The sequence below is a fragment of the Rhopalosiphum maidis genome, chromosome 3, assembly GCF_003676215.2.
Source record: "Rhopalosiphum maidis isolate BTI-1 chromosome 3, ASM367621v3, whole genome shotgun sequence".
NCBI classification, from domain to species: Eukaryota; Metazoa; Arthropoda; class Insecta; order Hemiptera; family Aphididae; genus Rhopalosiphum; species Rhopalosiphum maidis.
Window position 1 is genome coordinate 59446283 of NC_040879.1, and position 20098 is coordinate 59466380.

Here is a 20098-nt window from a genome sequence, read left to right on the forward strand (position 1 = left end):
CCGCACTCATTAATATAATTGTTATTTATTACAAGTAATTGCTGATTATTATTTTTTTACAATTGTACTATATAAGTATATTATTTTCAAACTACGATAATTATCAATAGTATATTTTCAAGAGAATAAAATACTCATTTTAAAAGCTTATGCAAATAATTTTTATTAAAGTCTCATTTTATAAATTCTGAAACAAATTAAAGTATATAAATTATAATTACTAGTGTTATTACTGGTGTAACTGTGTATTGTGTAAGTACTGTCCAAGTAGAATGATTGTCAGTAATTACAATATGGATAAACAATAAAGATGGAATGAATTAAATATAAACATTTCAAGAAAAATTATATTTAGTGCTGAAATTTATATTTAATTTAAAAACCAGAAGATTATTTTAACGGAATTGAACACAGTCGTATTATTTATTTACGCAATATACCTGGCGGCTCATGTCAGCATAATATATTTAATAATATAGTGTGCTGCATAAATTATATATAATAATTGTTTTACTGAATATTATATGCATATTATATATATTTCAATTAGATAAAAGTTTAAGATTTAGGATATTATGTCAACGAATATTAAAAGTTCGTGGATTCGATTAATAGCTTAAATTATTATGCGTATGCTTTTTATGCTTACGGTAAAATTTTAAAAAGATTTATTTAAAAAAAAATTAAGTTGAAAAATTTCATTGTTAAAAAATGATTTTAGGAATTTTTCGTAAAACACGTTCGTCGCTAATAAATACAATAATTGAACATGTTTTTATCGTTCACATTAAAACCAGTGTGGAATCTAATAACGTTTGTGTCGATTTGTCTTACCGGGAACTTTATATAATAACAAATATAACATTATAATATTATTATATTATTATTATTCATATCCCACGTATTTACATAATATTATTAAGAATTCCGAGTACCTGTATTTATTAAATTACTCGTATTATTATTACTTATAAGGTATACGAAAAAATAGATGCGCGTGCAATCGTAACGGCTTAATTTGCACCCGTCGTGAAACCATTTGTATTGTGTGTTGTAATTTAAATATAATATAAAACATACATACAAACATATTACATGGTATATTGACACTTAGACGTTATATCTTATGACAAAACATGAATTTATAACGATTTATTTATAAGTTACTCCTTGATGTGTCCAATTTTAAAGCAGGTTATAATACGAAATAAACATTCTCGGGGTTTCCAAGAATTATGACAAACTTCTGATTGGCACACTGCGTCACGAAATCTCGAATGATGTGCATACAAAACATAGCTTTGTTTCTGTTATTTGCGACGGAAGAACAAATAATCATAATTCAGTCGCCCGTGGTGATTGTAGAATAGACATTTTTCTCCAAATTCGACTGAATTACGACAAAACTTGCGTCTTGATTTCGAATACTTGGAAAATTCGGCGAAGTGATTCGGCAATAAATTACGAACTTACCTGAACATTACGAATGCTTATCGAGTCACCAAAATACGCCAAACAAACGTTTTGAGCAGAAAAATATCATCTGGATCGACCTTTAATGAACCTACGCGGACGACCGACAGAGGTACGGAAATTCAAAGTATGCTGTTTCGTCGTCCCATTCTCGTCGGTCCACCGAAAACAAAGTTTTAATTCGGTCGTATGTAAGTTAATAATTTAAATTATTCCGGTTAGGCCCAAATACCCTATTTTCCGCTAAAACATACCGTTTCGAATGACTAGAGGTTTTGCAAAATAACGACCTCGGAACATAAACCACCCTCAAAATGTCCGTCGCCATACGAAACACAATCGCAAAGTACATACAAAACCACAGGACTATAAACTATATTTTATCAATATTATGTTGTTTATATTATAGTAAGAAGAAGATAACAATCAGATTTTCAACGTATTAAACGATTAACAGAAATTGAGAAAATAATTTATTTACATAATATTATCATGTATATTGCTATAAACATACGAATAAAAAATATTTACTTCTTTCATTGGTCGCTTCGATATCTAATAAGGTATTTAATTATAACATCAAGGCGTGAATTTTAATATCGAGAAAAGTATTGTATGGAATTATTTTTTTTTCTAATTTAATTTTAATTTTTTATTGATAAATACTGAGTTTAACTTGTGTAGACACTGGATACCCATAACTCATTATATATTTAAACAATACTGTTTTAGCAAATGTTATATTTTATAATATTAAATAATGTTTGGTTGTGCTTTATCGAATGAATCATCATTTAAATAATAATGTTATAATTTCTAAAACTATAAACGTTTTTGAAAAAAAAAAAATTAAGTAGTTAAAAAAAATGTTATTTCGTTTTATTTTTTTTACCGTAATCATCTTTGATTTTTTACCTTTTTGTGGCAGCGTGCATTTATAATATCTTATTCTAAATCAGAATATTTTTTAGAGTACTTTAACAATAGTATATTAAAATCGAATTTTGAAAAAGTGGCTTACTATACTTAACAGTTATAAATATTTAAAACTGAATGAGTGATGGACAGTGCAGTGGAACATGGGTAGGTATCTCACGACATTTTGGACAATACACATACAAATATTAATACTATTACAGCTAATAAAGTATTTGCTCGAAATATTATTTGTGTAAATCAAAATACTCCAAATGGTAGTCTGCTTTGAAATATGAAATTTAAACAATATATTATGTCCAAAAATAATATAGCATATTCAAAAATATAATTCATTTCTAAAAATATTATTTTTAAAGACTGAAAATTATGTAAAATGAATATTATCAAACATGTATAATATTGGTGTTTCTGAAATAATGTGTTACGTTAAATGAACTGCTTCGATATACGCGAATTATGAAATAAATAATTTCTGAAGAATAAGTTCATTTTGTTAAAAATAAAAAAACAGTGACATCAAACATAAAAATATAAAATAGAATTTATTATCAATATTAATATATATCATATTTTATTATTATGTTTGATAATAGGTAATGCGGCGTGATGTATAGGCAATAGTGATACTTTGGTTCATTTCCCGCAGAGTTTGAATATTTCAAGTGCATATTATTGTTGTGCATAATATTAATCTAGAATCTAAATAATTTTTGTTTTTGTGATGAAATTTTCATATTTATTATTATAACCTTATTTTTGGGTGAGAAGTGTTGTTGTTTAGCTATTGCCTATATTTTATTTGATTTGATTTTTAAATTCTATTAATAGTAATAATATAATATTAAATAACTGGGTTTTACTGTAATTGGTTTCCAGTTTATTATTTATTTTGCATGAACACTGGTAAATATCGTATTTAATACATATGTTGAAAGGGAAGTTTTTATTTTCTATAATTATCTAGATAATATTTAATTTGTTTTCGTAATACACTGCTTTTATAAATTTTTTTATTGAAAATTTCATATTTTCTAAAATTATTAAAAGTAGTACCTATCGTATTTTATTTTATATTCTGAGTGGAATAGGAATATGTGATTTTATACTCAATCAATTGTAAAAAAATCCTCACAAAATTTGTAATAATTACAAAAAAATTACTAATTGTTTTGTAGTTAAATTTTATAAAGTATAATTTTTATCTGATGTTTGGACATTTTATACAAGTTCTCCCAATCTCCCACAAACATTGCATATTAGAACCCATAGTTTAAGTTAAATTTCAAACAATATTTAAACAAATAATACAATTCTTAGTTATTTTGTTATGATTAATAAATATTACTCATTGTGTTTTGAAACTTTTAGTAAATCTATTATTATGTAATATAATGAAATTCTCATAATTTTTATAGTTGTATTTAATGCTTATAAAAAATTAAAAATATTTTTTCGATTTTCAAAATTATAATAATTTTGCGTGTAGTGTGGAAATTAATTTTTGTTGTATATTGTTCTGAACGCATAACAAATATTTACTATTTTAACTTTAAAATCCTTTTCATAATATGTGTTTGTTAAAGAAGAAATTATTTTAATTTTTAGTTTTCATTTGACCACTATGATGATTTCCTAAATTATAGCGAAGAACTGTATTGTATTAATGTTAATTGGGTGGCCAAAGTAACTTGCCGGAGTTTTCGCAGTTTCTTGTATCAGTCCTTCTCGTTTTCCTAATGAGTTATCTCTATAATCCATGTGCCGCTGATATTGAATATCGGCAAGTTTATTATGTTTGAACTATAACCTATTATAATATTTCGTTTTAAATAATATCCATAGTCACGCAGAGGGCGTACTTCTTTACATGGTGTACGATAATTTTTCTTTTCCATTGGTTGGATTCAAAAGATATCATTACAATGTTGTAATTGCTTATTCAGACGTTTGCGTATACAAAACTATAAAATTCCAGCTAACGCTGCTGTCATCGGATGAAAATACGATAACGACTGTCTCGCAGCAATAAATTAAAACCACTGGGACACGGGTAAATAGTAATTTAAACTAAAACCCTGTTAATAGTATCGATGATCTACTAAAATTCGTAATTTACTTTGTTCGTTGTATTTTAGTTCTATAAATGTGAGATACGCTCGGTTGGTTAAAACAATATCGAGAAATGTCCAATATATATAAATATTTGCACAAATATTTTTGTGAAAAACTCGTTATCTAAAAAGATTTTGTTTTTGTGTGCTTAGTATAATTTTTTATTGCTTAAAGGATTAAAATTAGGATGAAATAAACTATATTATTATTCTAAAAATGTAGGAAAATTATTAAACAATTAAAAATATTGCATTTTTGAACAACTAAATGAACAAACTAACTATTTTCATACTCAATGTAGATATACAATTTTCATTAAACATCTTATTTTTTCAGGATATTTAAGTTTTTTAATTTTATAAAATACGCGTTATTTATAGATATCATAATACATACTGAAAACAATTAAATTTTAATTTAAAATAAACAATAATAATATATAAAATGTATAAAAACTACCAATTAATAATATTAAATTATTAAAGTATATACAATTGCATGTTGTACAAAACACATAATGGTTAATAGATATTGTATATGTTACGAAATATAAAATAAATAAAATAATAATATATTGTGTTGATATAGTGAATCTAGTACAGTAAATAACCAACTTTGATAGAAAGTGATTACAAAAAAGGTAGACAAGTGGGTACAGCTCTGTTGCACATTAGTTTTCAAGTGGGCCGCTACTATGGGTATGTTAAATTTGAATTTTTATAATGTACTATTGTATACAAAAAATGATTCTAAGCAGAAATAATGGTCTGTCACCCAATAGTACCACTATGTATATTTTGTGATATAATATTTTATTGATATAATAGTTATTAAAATCATTTATTTTAGTTTTAGTATAATTACGGTAGGTTGATATAATTTTTCCTTGTAGGTTTAATGCATTATAATAATATATATTTATACCATATTATAAAAATTTATATTTTGACATATTTTATGTTTAATTATCTATAAATATCGTAAAGCAGCAAAAACAAATTCATAATATTATCTTAAAATAAATCAAAAACCTCATTGTTTATTATAATAAAATGTATAATAATATAATTTACGTAAAAGTTTTAAGTTTCTACAAATAATAATTTAAAAAACTAGAACAAAATAATTTTAATCGTTATTCATTTTATCGTTTAAAAAGTAATTTTGTTCAAACTTTAAATTGAAATGTCCATAAAAAATAATTGCCTTTACATATTTTTTAGGTTAATGGTTTCAATATGAACATTTATGAGAAATATTATATTACATTTTCAAAACGTATGTATAAAAAGAAAAGTTCTTATGATTTCTAACTATAAATTAGTTTAAAATTGATTTTGAATTTGATTTATTATGTCAAATTTCTATCTTCAAATTCATATAAATAAATTTTGTCTAATATTTTTGATATTTGTATACAACTGAAAAACTTATTTAAAATCTTGCATTACATTTTCTAGAATTTTGACCTGGTGCATAACTTTTTATTAACATTTATGGAAAAAAAATCTAAAAACAATTGAAAAATTGGAATGCCTATAAATAGCTTAAAATAGATTAAAACATTTTGAAAATTGTATTAAATTACAATAAAAATAATAATAAAATTATTTTGTGAAAAATTCAAGTATCTATGGTTATTCGTTTTGGAATAACAACAAAAATAAAAATCGTTTATAAAAAGATAGTTATTTGTTTAGTATTCAAATTTGTATTCTTTGAAATTATTCAATATTGTACAAATCTTAAATTAAATACTCATAAAAAAATAACTTGAATTTCCAGTGGAATTTTTTTTTTTTTGTTTAGGTTGAAACACTTATAAAAAAGTTTGTATAAATATCAAAATCTAAGATATATATTATAGAACATTTTTTATGTATTTGTAATTACAAAATAACTTGTAAATTGAGATTTTCATAAGTTTTATCAAAATTATAAATTTAAATGCTAATACAACGTGATTATAGATTTTCAATATTTTTTAACTGAATTCAAAGTTTGTGAGGAGCTTTATACTCAATTTTGACCCAGCAAATAATTTTTATCAACATTTATAAAAAAAAAATTGAAAATTTCTCATGCTTATAAAAAGTTATAAATTGTCAAGATATTTTGGAACTTTTATTGTAACTTTAAATTTTAGTTTCAATCTCATAAATATAAAATATATTCAATTTTTACCAAAAATATCTTTCAATATTGAATATCAAACGAGTTATAGCAATTTCTGTTTCTATCAGTTATTCCAAACACTGGCAGTTTCTTTTACTATCCAGTTATTTGTGTGGAAACACGTTAAAATCTATCTTGGATACTATTTAGATTTAAACTGCACTTAAATCACTATTAAGGTTTTATTATGCTCGTTTTTTCGCATTACAATATCACTAAATGACATCGTGGTGTAAATTAATGCTAACGTCTGTTAGTTCAAACGATGAAACTTGGAATATATTATAGTCATGAATGCCAACGACCAATCGTCAAGCATTAAATACAGATAACTTGACGTAATTGCGTAATTCTCTCTACATTAATTAAAGGGGGATGGCTTAATTTAAGAAATTAGATGACTTCAACTGACAAATAAAATACATTTGAAATAAAATTGACTTGTAAAAAAAAAAATTGAAACAAAATAATCGTCTAGTACCACAAGGGTGATTCGACAAGCATGCTCACTTTCATATTTTCCCTTAATAATGTAGTAATATAAATTTTGATTTTTGGGATTTTTTTAATATACTAATAATGACTATTTTTCAAATGAGAAACCTCTTTAAAAAAAAAAATAAAACTGTAAACTTTTTTAAAATATTAATGCATCTAGTTCAAAATTCAAACACAGTAGTTTTTACTTATTAAATTGTTTATTCTAAAAATAATAGCCTTTAAAATTGGTTTATAGAAATATAAAATGTATTTATTAATATTTATTAAACTTGGATTCTTTGTATTTTAATAAATTAGTGTTGTTAGATTATTTAAATTATTAGAAATACATTTCAAATCACGTATAAAACGATATAAAACACAAATACTGCTTGTAAAAATGTCGATTTAATTACGTTGAAATTTTCAGAAAAAATTATCTGCTAAATAATTTATAGTAGAAAAAAGGCGTTCTTGATTGAAAATTGTAGAATACATTTTCACAAGATACAGAATATAACTTAAGTACCTAGCTAGTACAAAAAAAAATATTAATTATGTAAGATTATGGTCTTCTAGTATACCTATATATAATAAAGTTCCAAAATCAGATATTCAACAATTGCATTATTGAAGAATAAAAATTGGTTGAGAAATGAAAATGTCTAGTGAAATATCATATAGATATATATATATAGGAATAGCTTAGTCAAGTGTGTGTGTGTGTGTGTGTGAGAGAGAGAGAGAGAATTGAGAGAGATAAAGTATGTGAGTGATGTATTTCGTGAATTCCCGATGGCGGTAAGAGATCTCGTTAACTTTTCGTGCAGAGGAGGTATCATTATATTATACGGGCCCAAAAGCGGGTACTTTGAAAACCTCTTTGGCAAGTTTACTGCCGACGTTTGACGTACGTGTTGAACTCGAATTTGTTTGACGGTAACCTCCGTCCTTCATCTCCATCTTACCGGTTTATGGTATTATAATATAATCCTATTGCAAATCTTCGTAAAAGCATTCGATTGACATAATAATATATTTTATGAATTATCTGGCCAGACAGACTTTCCACAAGAAACGTGTGTATAATTTAAAAAACGAAGTTCGTCTATAATTTATGTATGCATAATATAATGTATTATAATGATTCATTTTTAGAAATTTAATTGAACATTATACAGGTGATTTGGCCATATTATGTATTTCAAAATGGAAAATTATAAGAATTGAATTATTTATATTTTGAATTTTCACCAACAACTTGACCTGGAAACAATCCAAGTCAATATTAATACAACTTTTCAATTAATTTTGTTATGAACGCCAAATGTATTCACTGTGATATAGAAAGATGAAAGAAAATAATCCAATTTTTTAGTCGTCTGTACCATATGTGTTTTGTATATTTGTTGCTTTTGTGATACAATAATGATTTCATTTTTCATATTAACAAATGTCATATTTTATATTTGATAAAAATATGTTTTCGAATGTCATGATTTATCTATTGAGTCCATCTTGTGATTGTTAAAACATATACGCTGGCTAAAGATGTATTTTTTGTATTTTTTTTTGTAAATCTTTCACTAAATCGGGTATTTTTATTAGGTAATAAACAATAAATATATAAAAATATATATTTATTCGAATTTTTTTTTTAACTTTTAGTTGTATATAATGTTAATTTACTAGGTTTTTCTGTTAATTTGTCGTTTATTTTTGTTTATTTATTTGTGTATCAATGCATAATAATATGTTATATGCAAATTTAAGTTATTTAATAATTATTTATTATATTGATAATTTTCGGTGTGATTTTGAAGGCGACTATGCTAAAAATATATTCTATACAAAAGTACGCAATGCACGATAAAGGTACCTACCAAAATAATTTGATTTAAATAATAGATGGAATCAATGTAATTCTTCATTTATAACGAATACTATATATTATATATATGTTTTAAGTAAATAATACTTATTATTTGAGAGATAAATGTAAAACATGTTTTTTGCACTTTTTTGTTGTTTTTACATTTTAAAAATATATTTTTTATTGTTATTTTGAGTTAATTGTATTCATTTTCAGGGTAAACAAATACATTGTATAAGCTTTTAGTAGAATTCATATATAAAAATAAAAATAGATATATCATTAAATTATATTGTAATCATAATATTTTCTTTATTAAATTTTGGTATTTTTTATCCATGCCAAATGTAAATCGTTTTATATGAGAATGTGTAATGTCTCTATTTATCTATATTACATAAAAGTAGATCACTACATGTACGAGTATAATCAGCATATCGGACGCGATACAACTAATAAATAACAACAGCTGGAGTTATGTTGTAATCGCTTTTATTTTGATTTTACTATTTTTATTGGCGTGTTCACAAATTTGTTATTTTATTATTGTTAGTTTAATTAAGATAAAACAGTGGTAAAAAACGAAAAAATTAAACAGTTGTTTTCTCTCGTTTGTTTGCTTATAAAAAAAAAATAAACATTTTTAAGACATAATTATTACATTTAAAATGTATTTTATGATATATTTTGATGAGTTTAAATTTATTTATTTATTTTATTTGTGTATTTTTATTATTCGAATCTTAATTGTTTTAGTACGCCATCATAACAACAAAAAAACAAAAGTTATGTTAAAAATATCGACAACCTTATGTTTAAAATTTGAATAACGTTCTATATAAATTATGTAAATATTTGAACTCTGAATAATTTAAATGATATTTTTTCAAATCATAATTCAATATAATGTCTATTAAGCCCACGGTATGGTTATAATAATATATGTTTTTGAAATCGAATTATTATAAGGTTGGAATCGGATGGATAGTCGGACCCGGGTTACAATAAAAGGTAGTGAAATCAACCGTGAGTAATAAACCGCAAAAACTGTCAAACAACGATTGACAATTATTCATTTATATATTTAAATTTTATGAATTAGATTAATTTAACGTTACTCTGTTGCCGTTATGCACATAATAAATATTATATTATATGTACCTATCTATTTTTTTATTGACTAAAATTAATTATATTAAAATAGTATAAGAAATCAATTAGTAGCATATTCGAGAAGATAGTTTACACGTTTGAACTTTATTCCAAAGCTTTTAGGTATTTATTCATAAATACTTTATCCTATAAAAATAGATTTAAAATTTAAAGAACAATAAATTACCACATAGTTAAATTTTTAAAACTACTGGAAGGATGCAATGTTCGAGAGTTTGAATAATTATTGTTTTATTTCCAATAATTCTATACTATAGGTTTAAATAGGTTAATATATTTAAACAATATGATCGAATGAAATGGAAAATACACATACATCAATAAAAATGATATCATTGATGTTATTTGCACAATTATAATTTTATGTAAGCAATAAAATATATTTATTTTTAATATTATATATTATGATTTCAAGATATTTTACACTAACTACATAATAAAATAATCCATAACATAAAACCACGACACTTGTTTAGCCAGTTAGAATAATAATATAAACGAATATTAGATCATATTGATATGTTCTACATTAAAATGATTTCATAAAATTAATTTTAAAAAGTCATTGTAAAAACCGGACAGATCGCGCCACAGTTGTATTTCTACTCCTTTGGTAATTTTTCGAGGACAAGAGTCGCGTTTATAAAACTATGCTCGATATAGAATAATATACAAACTTAAAAACTATTTATATAAACATATTATCAAAGATAAGTTGTGACGAAAATCCACACTTAAACTTAATGATAATTATTACGGTTGCACGCATTTTCCGCCAAATTTGACTATTTATGCATTTTAAGTGGAAAACATAAATATTTTTAGATTTGTGTGCGTAATTGAAGAAAATATATTTTGAGACTGATTTTCTCATAAAATGACTTATTAGCCTTTGAACATAAATTATCTCTCCAGTAGGCTACATTTATCAAAATATCTCCGGAAAAATTTAGAAAAAAATGAAAACCGATAGAGAAAATATTAGAGACGGGTAAAATTAATTGTACTTTGTACTTTGGTCATTGATATGGAATTCGTATAAGAAAGTTAAAAAAATAACCTCAGCACAAACAACCCAATCGAAGTCGGACACCGCGCATTAATTTTATATTAGAATCAAATACGTAGTTATTTGAAAGTTTGTCACATTTTTTAAACAAAAACTAGTTTTACAAAAGGTATTTATATAATTTAAAAATATTAAATCAAATAAGTAATAATAATTCATTTCTAAGAAGTTTAGTTCAAGAAAATAAATAAATTAAATGAGAATCACGATGAAATGATTTCGAAAAATGTCAAAAATTTCAATGAAATATTTTAAGAAGAGTCGTACAAATCCTTAAATCTTAACAGTGATCGGAGCTGAGGTATTATTTATTTTAATTATTTTTTTGTTTTTATATATATTATTGTAATTAACATAAGTTAAGCTCTCGTGTAGGATGACAATAAAAAAAAATTATCTTTTAATATATTTCATTGAAGATAATTTGACGAATAAGTTCTTATATCGAAGATATTTTGTCATTTAATCGAAATATTATCGATTGACAATAATATATTCAGATAAGTTGACGAAGTTTGTTTCAAACTTCGAAAAGTTTAATTACAATATAACGAATAATGAAGACACTTTTGGTAATTTACTAGAGTTCGTCAACTATATAATAATACGTACGTGGGGTGTTACAGATAATCATTATTTCCGTGAGCTTAAATTATGGATGATCATACTACCTATAAAGTAATGGCACTTTAATATTTTTGCACACTTTGTACCATACGACGTATTTAAACAAATAATATTATTAAATATTATTATTGAAAACAATATTGATCCTTTTTATGGTTATGAATTATTCAAATTATTGAACAATAATACAACAATAAGCACAACATATTTCTATGCCGACGTGCAGTCACTACAATGGTGTATATATCATCGTCATATCGCAAAACATTACCGGAAACCGAGCATAATAAATAGACAACTTATTCGGAAGTAATCAACACAATTTATGATCCTCTTATTATTCATTTGAACCATATTTGCAGCGTATGATCGTTTTCGTTTAATATCTAGCCAATCGGATAGAATTGTTGTGTATTTTGTAGTTTTAAAAACAAAAATGTATTACGTACATACAAATTCCAAACCAGAATAGTTTTACAAAGATTTTAAAATAATATATATATTACATTATTTAAATCACGTTTAATATACTTTTCAACTTTCGTTCAAAATTTGATTTTTATTTATAAAACTCTCAGAAAAATATTTTTCATCAGAGTGTGGAAGTAAAACTATAGCTATAATTTATAAAAGTAATATACGTAGAAAAATATAAAAATAAAATAGTCGATTAAGAAGTTATATAGTAATGAATTAAATTATTTTAAAAATAAATACAGGTAATTAAATACACTGATACTTCTCTAAATAACTACGTCTGCTCTGGGTAAATATGATTGTATCTAATAGTGTGTTGGCTGGAAAAAATACTTACCAGATTTTCCATTTATGTCCATAGCCTTGAGGTTTCTGGCCTCAATGATGCCGAGTGTCAAATTGTTAGTCATCGGATTGTAAGACAATGACGTCAACAAATGGCCGCACTTATCCTTTAGCGGTGCTGTAAGATCCTTCCAAAACACCGGTTTTGCGGTAAAATCAACCTAAAATCAACAAGATATTTGAAATTAGATAGGTTAGGTTGTATGTAGTATATGTACGTATACTTTGCAAAACCAAACATGCAGTCTTAGTCACATTCAGATAATATGATCTGCACAATGTAAAATGTCAAGAGCAGCAGAAAATTTGTCTACCTCGCGTGTTTGGTAATAAAAAAAAAATGTGGATCGAGAAATGTTATTAGTTTTAAATTATAGATTACAAAATGTATTAGTAGTTTATTATTAATTTCATCTATGCAATTATATTTAAATTGGCGAATTTCAAAAAAATTTCTCGACACGGATCACATGATGCTCACGTGTGATCAAGATCCCGGTCTTCAGATAAAATCCAAAAAATTGAGTCTTAAAATTTATGAAATCTCTTAGAGGAATTGGAGGTTCTAAATCATGTTTGGACATAATTTGGTCAAGTAGCACAGATTTATTCATATCCAAAATTAAAACACACATTTAAAATAAAATACTAATATGTATAATTAGTATTGTTTGCTATAAACAATGTTTTTTTCGTCATTAATTATTTTATAATGTTTACCGACAAAATTAAATATTTTTTGTCACTTTTTGATGAAATAAAATCATTAGTTTACTTAAGCTTAGGGTTTTGTTATTTTTTTAAATAGTTATATATTATTATTATACAAAGGAAAAGTTGTCTCGTTTAAGTTAGTTTTATTCAGAGTACTCCATATAATAAATATTTTTTTTACAATTATTATTTTTTCATCCAATTGAATGGAGACAAATAAAATTGTTATTATTTTTTAAAACTCCATTAAACTTAGTGGCATACATTAATTTAGTGAGAAATTTAAAAGTATTTTTTTAAATATAAAAGTAAAACTGTTTTTTTTACTAGTTTCATTTTATTACAATAATGTATTAATATATTTTTTAAGTTATAAATGTATAATTTTTAAATTTAATTAAAATATATGTATAAATTGTCCAAATTTCTATAAAATATTTTTTTACATTTTAAGGAACAAAAAACTTTTATTTATGTATCAAATGAAATTTTATAATTAAAACCAGTGAATAATCAAGATTTTTATATTAGAAGGGAGCCGTTTTAAGTTTTTTTGATTTAAGATGAATTGGTTCATCTGACCGATAACAATTATTGAGCATATTTTTTATATATCCTCAACATTAATTATATAATATTATTGTTTTAACGCATAACAACGCTTGTCATTTCGCCGGTTTTCAGGCAGATACACTTACGTTGTTCAACTCAATGTATGTCTCGCCAATAGAATCGTCTCTGGAGAAACGATCATAATCAAACACGTGCAAGTGAAGAGTCCGATTGTGCAACTTTTGCATTGTGAAACCTGAAACAAATTAATACAATTGCTTAAGTATATATTTTAACATAATGTTATATTATTATCAATAAAATTAACAAAAAGGTAGAGCTTATCAAATTACTAGAAGAAGTGTATTTTAGAGTGAATTAAAATTTGTATTTGTCTTTTAACTACAGTTTAGATAAAAATACTGGTTTTCGTGAGAACATACTCAATTAAAAATGTTTGAATTTTTTTCCACATAAAGCTATAATTATCTGCTATTATATTTAATACTAATAATATTTATAATAGCTGATAATTTAATTTTTATTTAACATAATAGTGATATTCTATTGATAGTTTTTTTGATTAAAATCTTTATAATGCAATACGAGTAATGTTTTATTGTATTATTATGAAATTGCGTTTTATTTTTTCTTGGTTCATTAGATGTAATTTTTTATTAATAAAGGTACTTTGTATAATTTTTTACAATATAATATTATATCATTTATATTTAGACGTATATCCGTAAACTATAACCAAATAAATACACTAAATCAGATTGTATAAATTAGCGAGAAAATTTAATTATTGGCGAAAAAAGAAGGAGACGTTCCATTTGCTTCATCTTTGTAAATGACTGGATGTCTAGTTGTTAATTAGATAATCGATATACGGTAAAGATGGGAAACTCTAAGTTACAAGTGGGCCAAAAAGCATATAAAGGAAAAAAAATGCTTTCGTACCATTAGTCACAACTGATAACAATTTTTCGAAACTATCGAATGGACCAATTGCGTTTTTCAAGCATTAAATATATCACTTCCTTTGGATAACTTATATCTACGTTTTACGATAAACATTATATCGATTTTATAAAAATAATAAGATAAAATTTAATAAAGTAATTTGAAAATGTAGCACGCGCCAGATAAAAAAGGTTCACGGGCCGGATGCGGCGCGCGAGCTGCCAGTTGCCCATCCCTGGAACAAAAGAATGATAAAAGATGCAATGTTTCGAGTAGGGTTTACAAGAACTCTAAAATTATAGTATGCCGAAGAAGAGGATGAGAATCAATTTTACTATGAAAAATATTATAGAAGAGGGATATTATCACAAATATTCGATTGGCTTGACTTAAGTGGTTTTTAACCCTTTAAAAAAAAAAAAAAAACTGTTCACCGTTCTTTTTACATAATTTTGACGGCATATGTCTCAATTTTGTTCATATAACTTATTGTTTTCTTTTTGCAATTAATTTATTACAACAAATTAGATAAATCAAATTGTTCTTTATATTATTTATTAATATTAAATATTATTTAATGAAAAAAAAATCACGGCACAGCACACCGGTTAAAAATTACTGTTTTAAAGACTTTTGATTAAGCTTACGAAGAACTAGGTGTAAAAAAAAAGAATGTTTGGATTGAATCCAACGAAATTTAAAAACTTATTTTGAACACGTTCACTTTGATTGCAGTACACTGATGTATATGTTTTTGAAACAAAAGAAATATATTCGAATATTGGTGTATAACTGTCCTATATAATGAAGACTTAAAACAGTGCTAATAAGTTTATAATTCGTATCATATATTATATTATTTAACTTTTAGTATTATAATCTATATGGGCCTAATAACGGAAGAAATAAATAAGTATTTTAATGATAAAAGATTACGTATCTTAATCTCAATCAAGTAGTCAGATTTGAAGGGGGGGGTAATTAAATTTGATTATTTTTTTTAAATATACAATATTTTTTTTAGATTTTGAGAGGAGTGATGAATTTATTAATTGTAACAATGATTTGTGTTGTTTTGTCTATATATATATACGATGATTAGTAAAAAAAAATTGTATTAATGATACGAGAACAATTTTTTGTAAGCATTTGAAATTCATTTCAATAAAATTAGTTAATATTATTACTAATTATTTTGTAATTAAAAATGTATCGAGAGTTCAATTTTTATAAGACAAGTAAGTCTTGGATATGATTTATTACAGGGTTTTAAATATGTAGTAATTAATTAATAATATTGGAATAAAAAAATTTAAAACTTTTTTTTTTTACAGACAAGTTAAAATTTAGACTAAATTTGATTAATATATTTATGTGATGATAGGCTGATAGATCTTCTACGTTCAGAATAGTTTTGATTTGTATTCAAATTATTTAACACATATATTACGATAACATTATAATATTAACATGATGAGTTATACTCGACTTCTATACTGTTTAGCATAACAATCGTCTACTTTTTTTCATTTTTTCATTTCTTTACATGACAGTATTTATTTTCATTTATTTACGTAAGAAAACAAATGTTGAGTTATTAAAGGGGGGAGGAGTAAAGATCCAAGTATAATATGTCCGTCACGACACTGTGTATATAGTGAGTACAATATGAAAAATGCCACGTGTACCTATAATTCCTATCTATTTTCTTTTTTGTCTTTCGTACCAAAACGACGTAACATAATTAATTTCCCACGAGCTGTCGTATAATATATATATATATATATATAGCGTATACAAACATATTATATTGGAGCGTAACATACATACGCGTATACATTTGTAAAATGTATTACGTATATAAATATATGAGTCCTTACAGCTCGAATACCGAGAACATAGATCATTTACAGAGCACAAAATATATCTACGAGATACTATTGGACCAAAATTTCTACAAACAAAGTATATCAACTTTTCTGCAACCGACACGCTTATTTTTCAATATAATATACGCTCTATAATTTATTAAGATAAATGATAATTTATTTGAAATATAATATAATTCCGTTGTCATCAAATTTAAGTGAACCTGTTAAGTTTTGGCCACCTTTAACTTGTATTCAAAATAATAATAATGTCTGCAGTTTACAGATCATTTTTATTAATCGTATTATATATAATATTATGTAAATTACATTATATCGGAATATAACGATATTCACCGTTTATTGAAACGTTATTTCACTAGAAAATAAATATGGTAATTATCGGAATGTTTTTATTGAGTTCAAAAATGTCGATCTCAATTTATTGGAGCACGTCCCAATTTGTTTGAAGTTAATTTTTGTCAGTATAACTTTTTTTTTAATTATTGTGATTCACTTAAACAGTAAATCACAACCCTAAAATAAATGGGACATGGATATGGGCCAAATTCACACACTGGTATAAATATCTAGTTCATGTTGTCTACAACGATAATATTAACTACCTATACGTTTTCCAATATTTAATGTTAACGACCATTAATGTTATTTTTCATGTATTATGTTGATTTAATAGTCACTAATAATTTTGTAGCAAAATGTAATTCTTATTTTAATTGTTTTTATAAAAATTTTAATCCGTTTGAATTTGATTATTATATTAATATAACGATGCGTCTGTTATAAAAAAACACTATAGTACGGTTATTCTCGTTTATTATTGAACGATTAATTTTAATTAATTTTTTCCTGATGAAAATAAGAATGAGTGAATATGAAGTTCAAGTTATTAAACCATTTTATATTTTTTTGTTTTTATTAAATTATAAATTATAATATAAAAATATAAGATATACTTACGTACCTACTATTTTTATAGATTATTCTTACACTAAAAAGTTGCATTGTTAATAGTATATGGGCAATAAAAGTTTTCTTACGAAGGATTACTTTCGATTTTGTTTAATTAAAAGTATTTTTTATACTGTTACACTCATTATTTTGAAGTCTTATCTTGTTTTAAAAATATAATTGTTTGAATATTATATGAAAGATATATATTATGTTCTTATAATATAAAATTTATATAAAGTTTGTAATGAAAATACTTGGGTTCTTTATATTACATTTTTGTCAACGAATTACATCTATTTTTATAAATTAAAAACTCAAATGTTTTAATCGATGGTTATGTATAATTTCATATTATCTACCGACTACTGTAACGAATAGAGAGAAATATAATATTATTATAAGAAAGCGATAAGGAGGAGAGAGATAGGTGAAAAACAGGTGAGAAAATTGTTACTTTTTCTATCTCATGTTTACGGTGAAAGTGAGATGGGTGTTTCGTCTGTTAATTAATGACTTTTTATCCTTAAAATCCTAACAGGCTAGGAGAAAAGAAACTAGTCATATTACATCAACGAAAGCAAAATGCTTAGAAAAGAAAATTTAACAAAAAACCTAGCAGTATTATAATAATACAATGATACACCTACCCTGAAAATAGAGTGTCTCGTTCCAGCGCGGGTTTAGGGTTCGGCGTTTCACTTTCGTGTCCAGTCGGTGCTTTTTGTCTGGCAGCAATGTCACCCGAACGTACGGGTCAGACGTGCCACTCAAGTCCATCGCCGGCAAGTCTTTGGCCTGTAACACGGTACAAAATGTGATAATGATTTATTTTTATTTAGAGTAACGTAATAATATAATTAAACAATTGTCAAGTATCAAACCATCGGAATACTATTTTTTTTTCAGTCAAATATTTTAAAAATTAATAAATTTTAAATTGGAAAAATTCTGAGAAAAATAAATAATTGATGGCACATAAAGAACGACTTCTGAATGTTTTTTTTTCTTTATGAACATTAAAAAAGAAATCGCAATTATATAACGTTGAAAAACTACCACACAAAAATCAAACTCGAAAATAATAATAATTTACCGTCGCAATTCACTTTCATAATTATTGCATTTAATTCCCATAATTTGCTTATATTATTTTTTTATATTATATCATTAATCTCTTTAGATATTATATTATAGATAATCAAACTTTTTAAAATTATTTATTTACAGAAGCTTATGTCCAACATACATTTTTTACAAGTTGGATATACAATTATAATCTAAATATACAAATATTTTTATAAATATAAATTAGTTTGAAGTAAAATATTATAATAATATATTGAAATGGTTAGATAGTCGTAGCATTATATGAATAAGATAATAATTGCTTGTGGCTATGGAAAGTCATGTATGTATGGCAAACAGTTAAGGACTTTTAGTATTAAAGGAAGGCCGAAGAGATACGAAAGCCAATCAAGAAAATGTCAGCGTGGTTGTATAAAAACCTAACCAAACACCATATATTTTTACTGATATATGTAATGAATCTCTTATTATTTTAAATTTTATGTAAATAACTATATACCATTAGGTAAATATATATATCAATTATTATTTATCCATTTTTATTTTAATAAATGTATTGACATTTTGAATATTTCTCGTCTAAACCACAGGTGATCAATCACTGATTTTTTAATATACATGAGTGGTAAACGAAAAAAAAATGATACGCAATATCATTTCAATTATTTGTCGTTTTCGTATACAAATAATTGTGTTTATTAATATAAAATTAGTTGTTTATTGCATAATGAGTGATAAAATATTTGAAAAAAACATATTTTTTAAATGGAATTAGTGTTTAATTTATAATTAATTAAGTATTACAGTTTTAAAAATACAAGTTTCTCAATTTTATACTATTTAATCAAATATTATTTATTTTATATTGTAGGTATTTAATATTAATCGTAATTTATATAATTATGCAACCAGCAATGTTGATTTAAAATTTATAACACCACCGCCCCTCCACTGTTTTATAATATTAAACATGGTTTATTGAAAAAAGTATAACTTTTATTATGATATCCAATTATAAATTTATTTAAAAATAAATAAAAATAATTGTTATTGATTATTAAACTCGTAAACAATATCGATTATTTTTTACGGAATTTTATTTTATTTTACACAATAATTTATACAATCTGTACAGTTGATGCGCAATAAGCATGTTTGATAAACGCTATAATACATGAGTACTTGATAAGAAGC

At 24.4% G+C, this 20098-nt stretch overlaps 1 protein-coding gene across 2 annotated transcripts in view; it reads right to left on the reverse strand.

Moving 5' to 3' along the window:
- Nucleotides 1-20098, reverse strand: part of LOC113556391 (synaptotagmin-7) — a 193647-nt gene that overhangs the window by 10776 nt on the left and 162773 nt on the right. For both annotated transcript variants that reach the window (XM_026961297.1, XM_026961295.1), the window contains exons 5-7: nt 18466-18613; nt 14156-14265; nt 12736-12904 (exon numbers count right to left, since the gene is read on the reverse strand). In XM_026961297.1, the coding sequence (XP_026817098.1) occupies nt 12736-12904; nt 14156-14265; nt 18466-18613 (427 nt within the window). The remainder of the gene's footprint in view (nt 1-12735; nt 12905-14155; nt 14266-18465; nt 18614-20098) is intronic.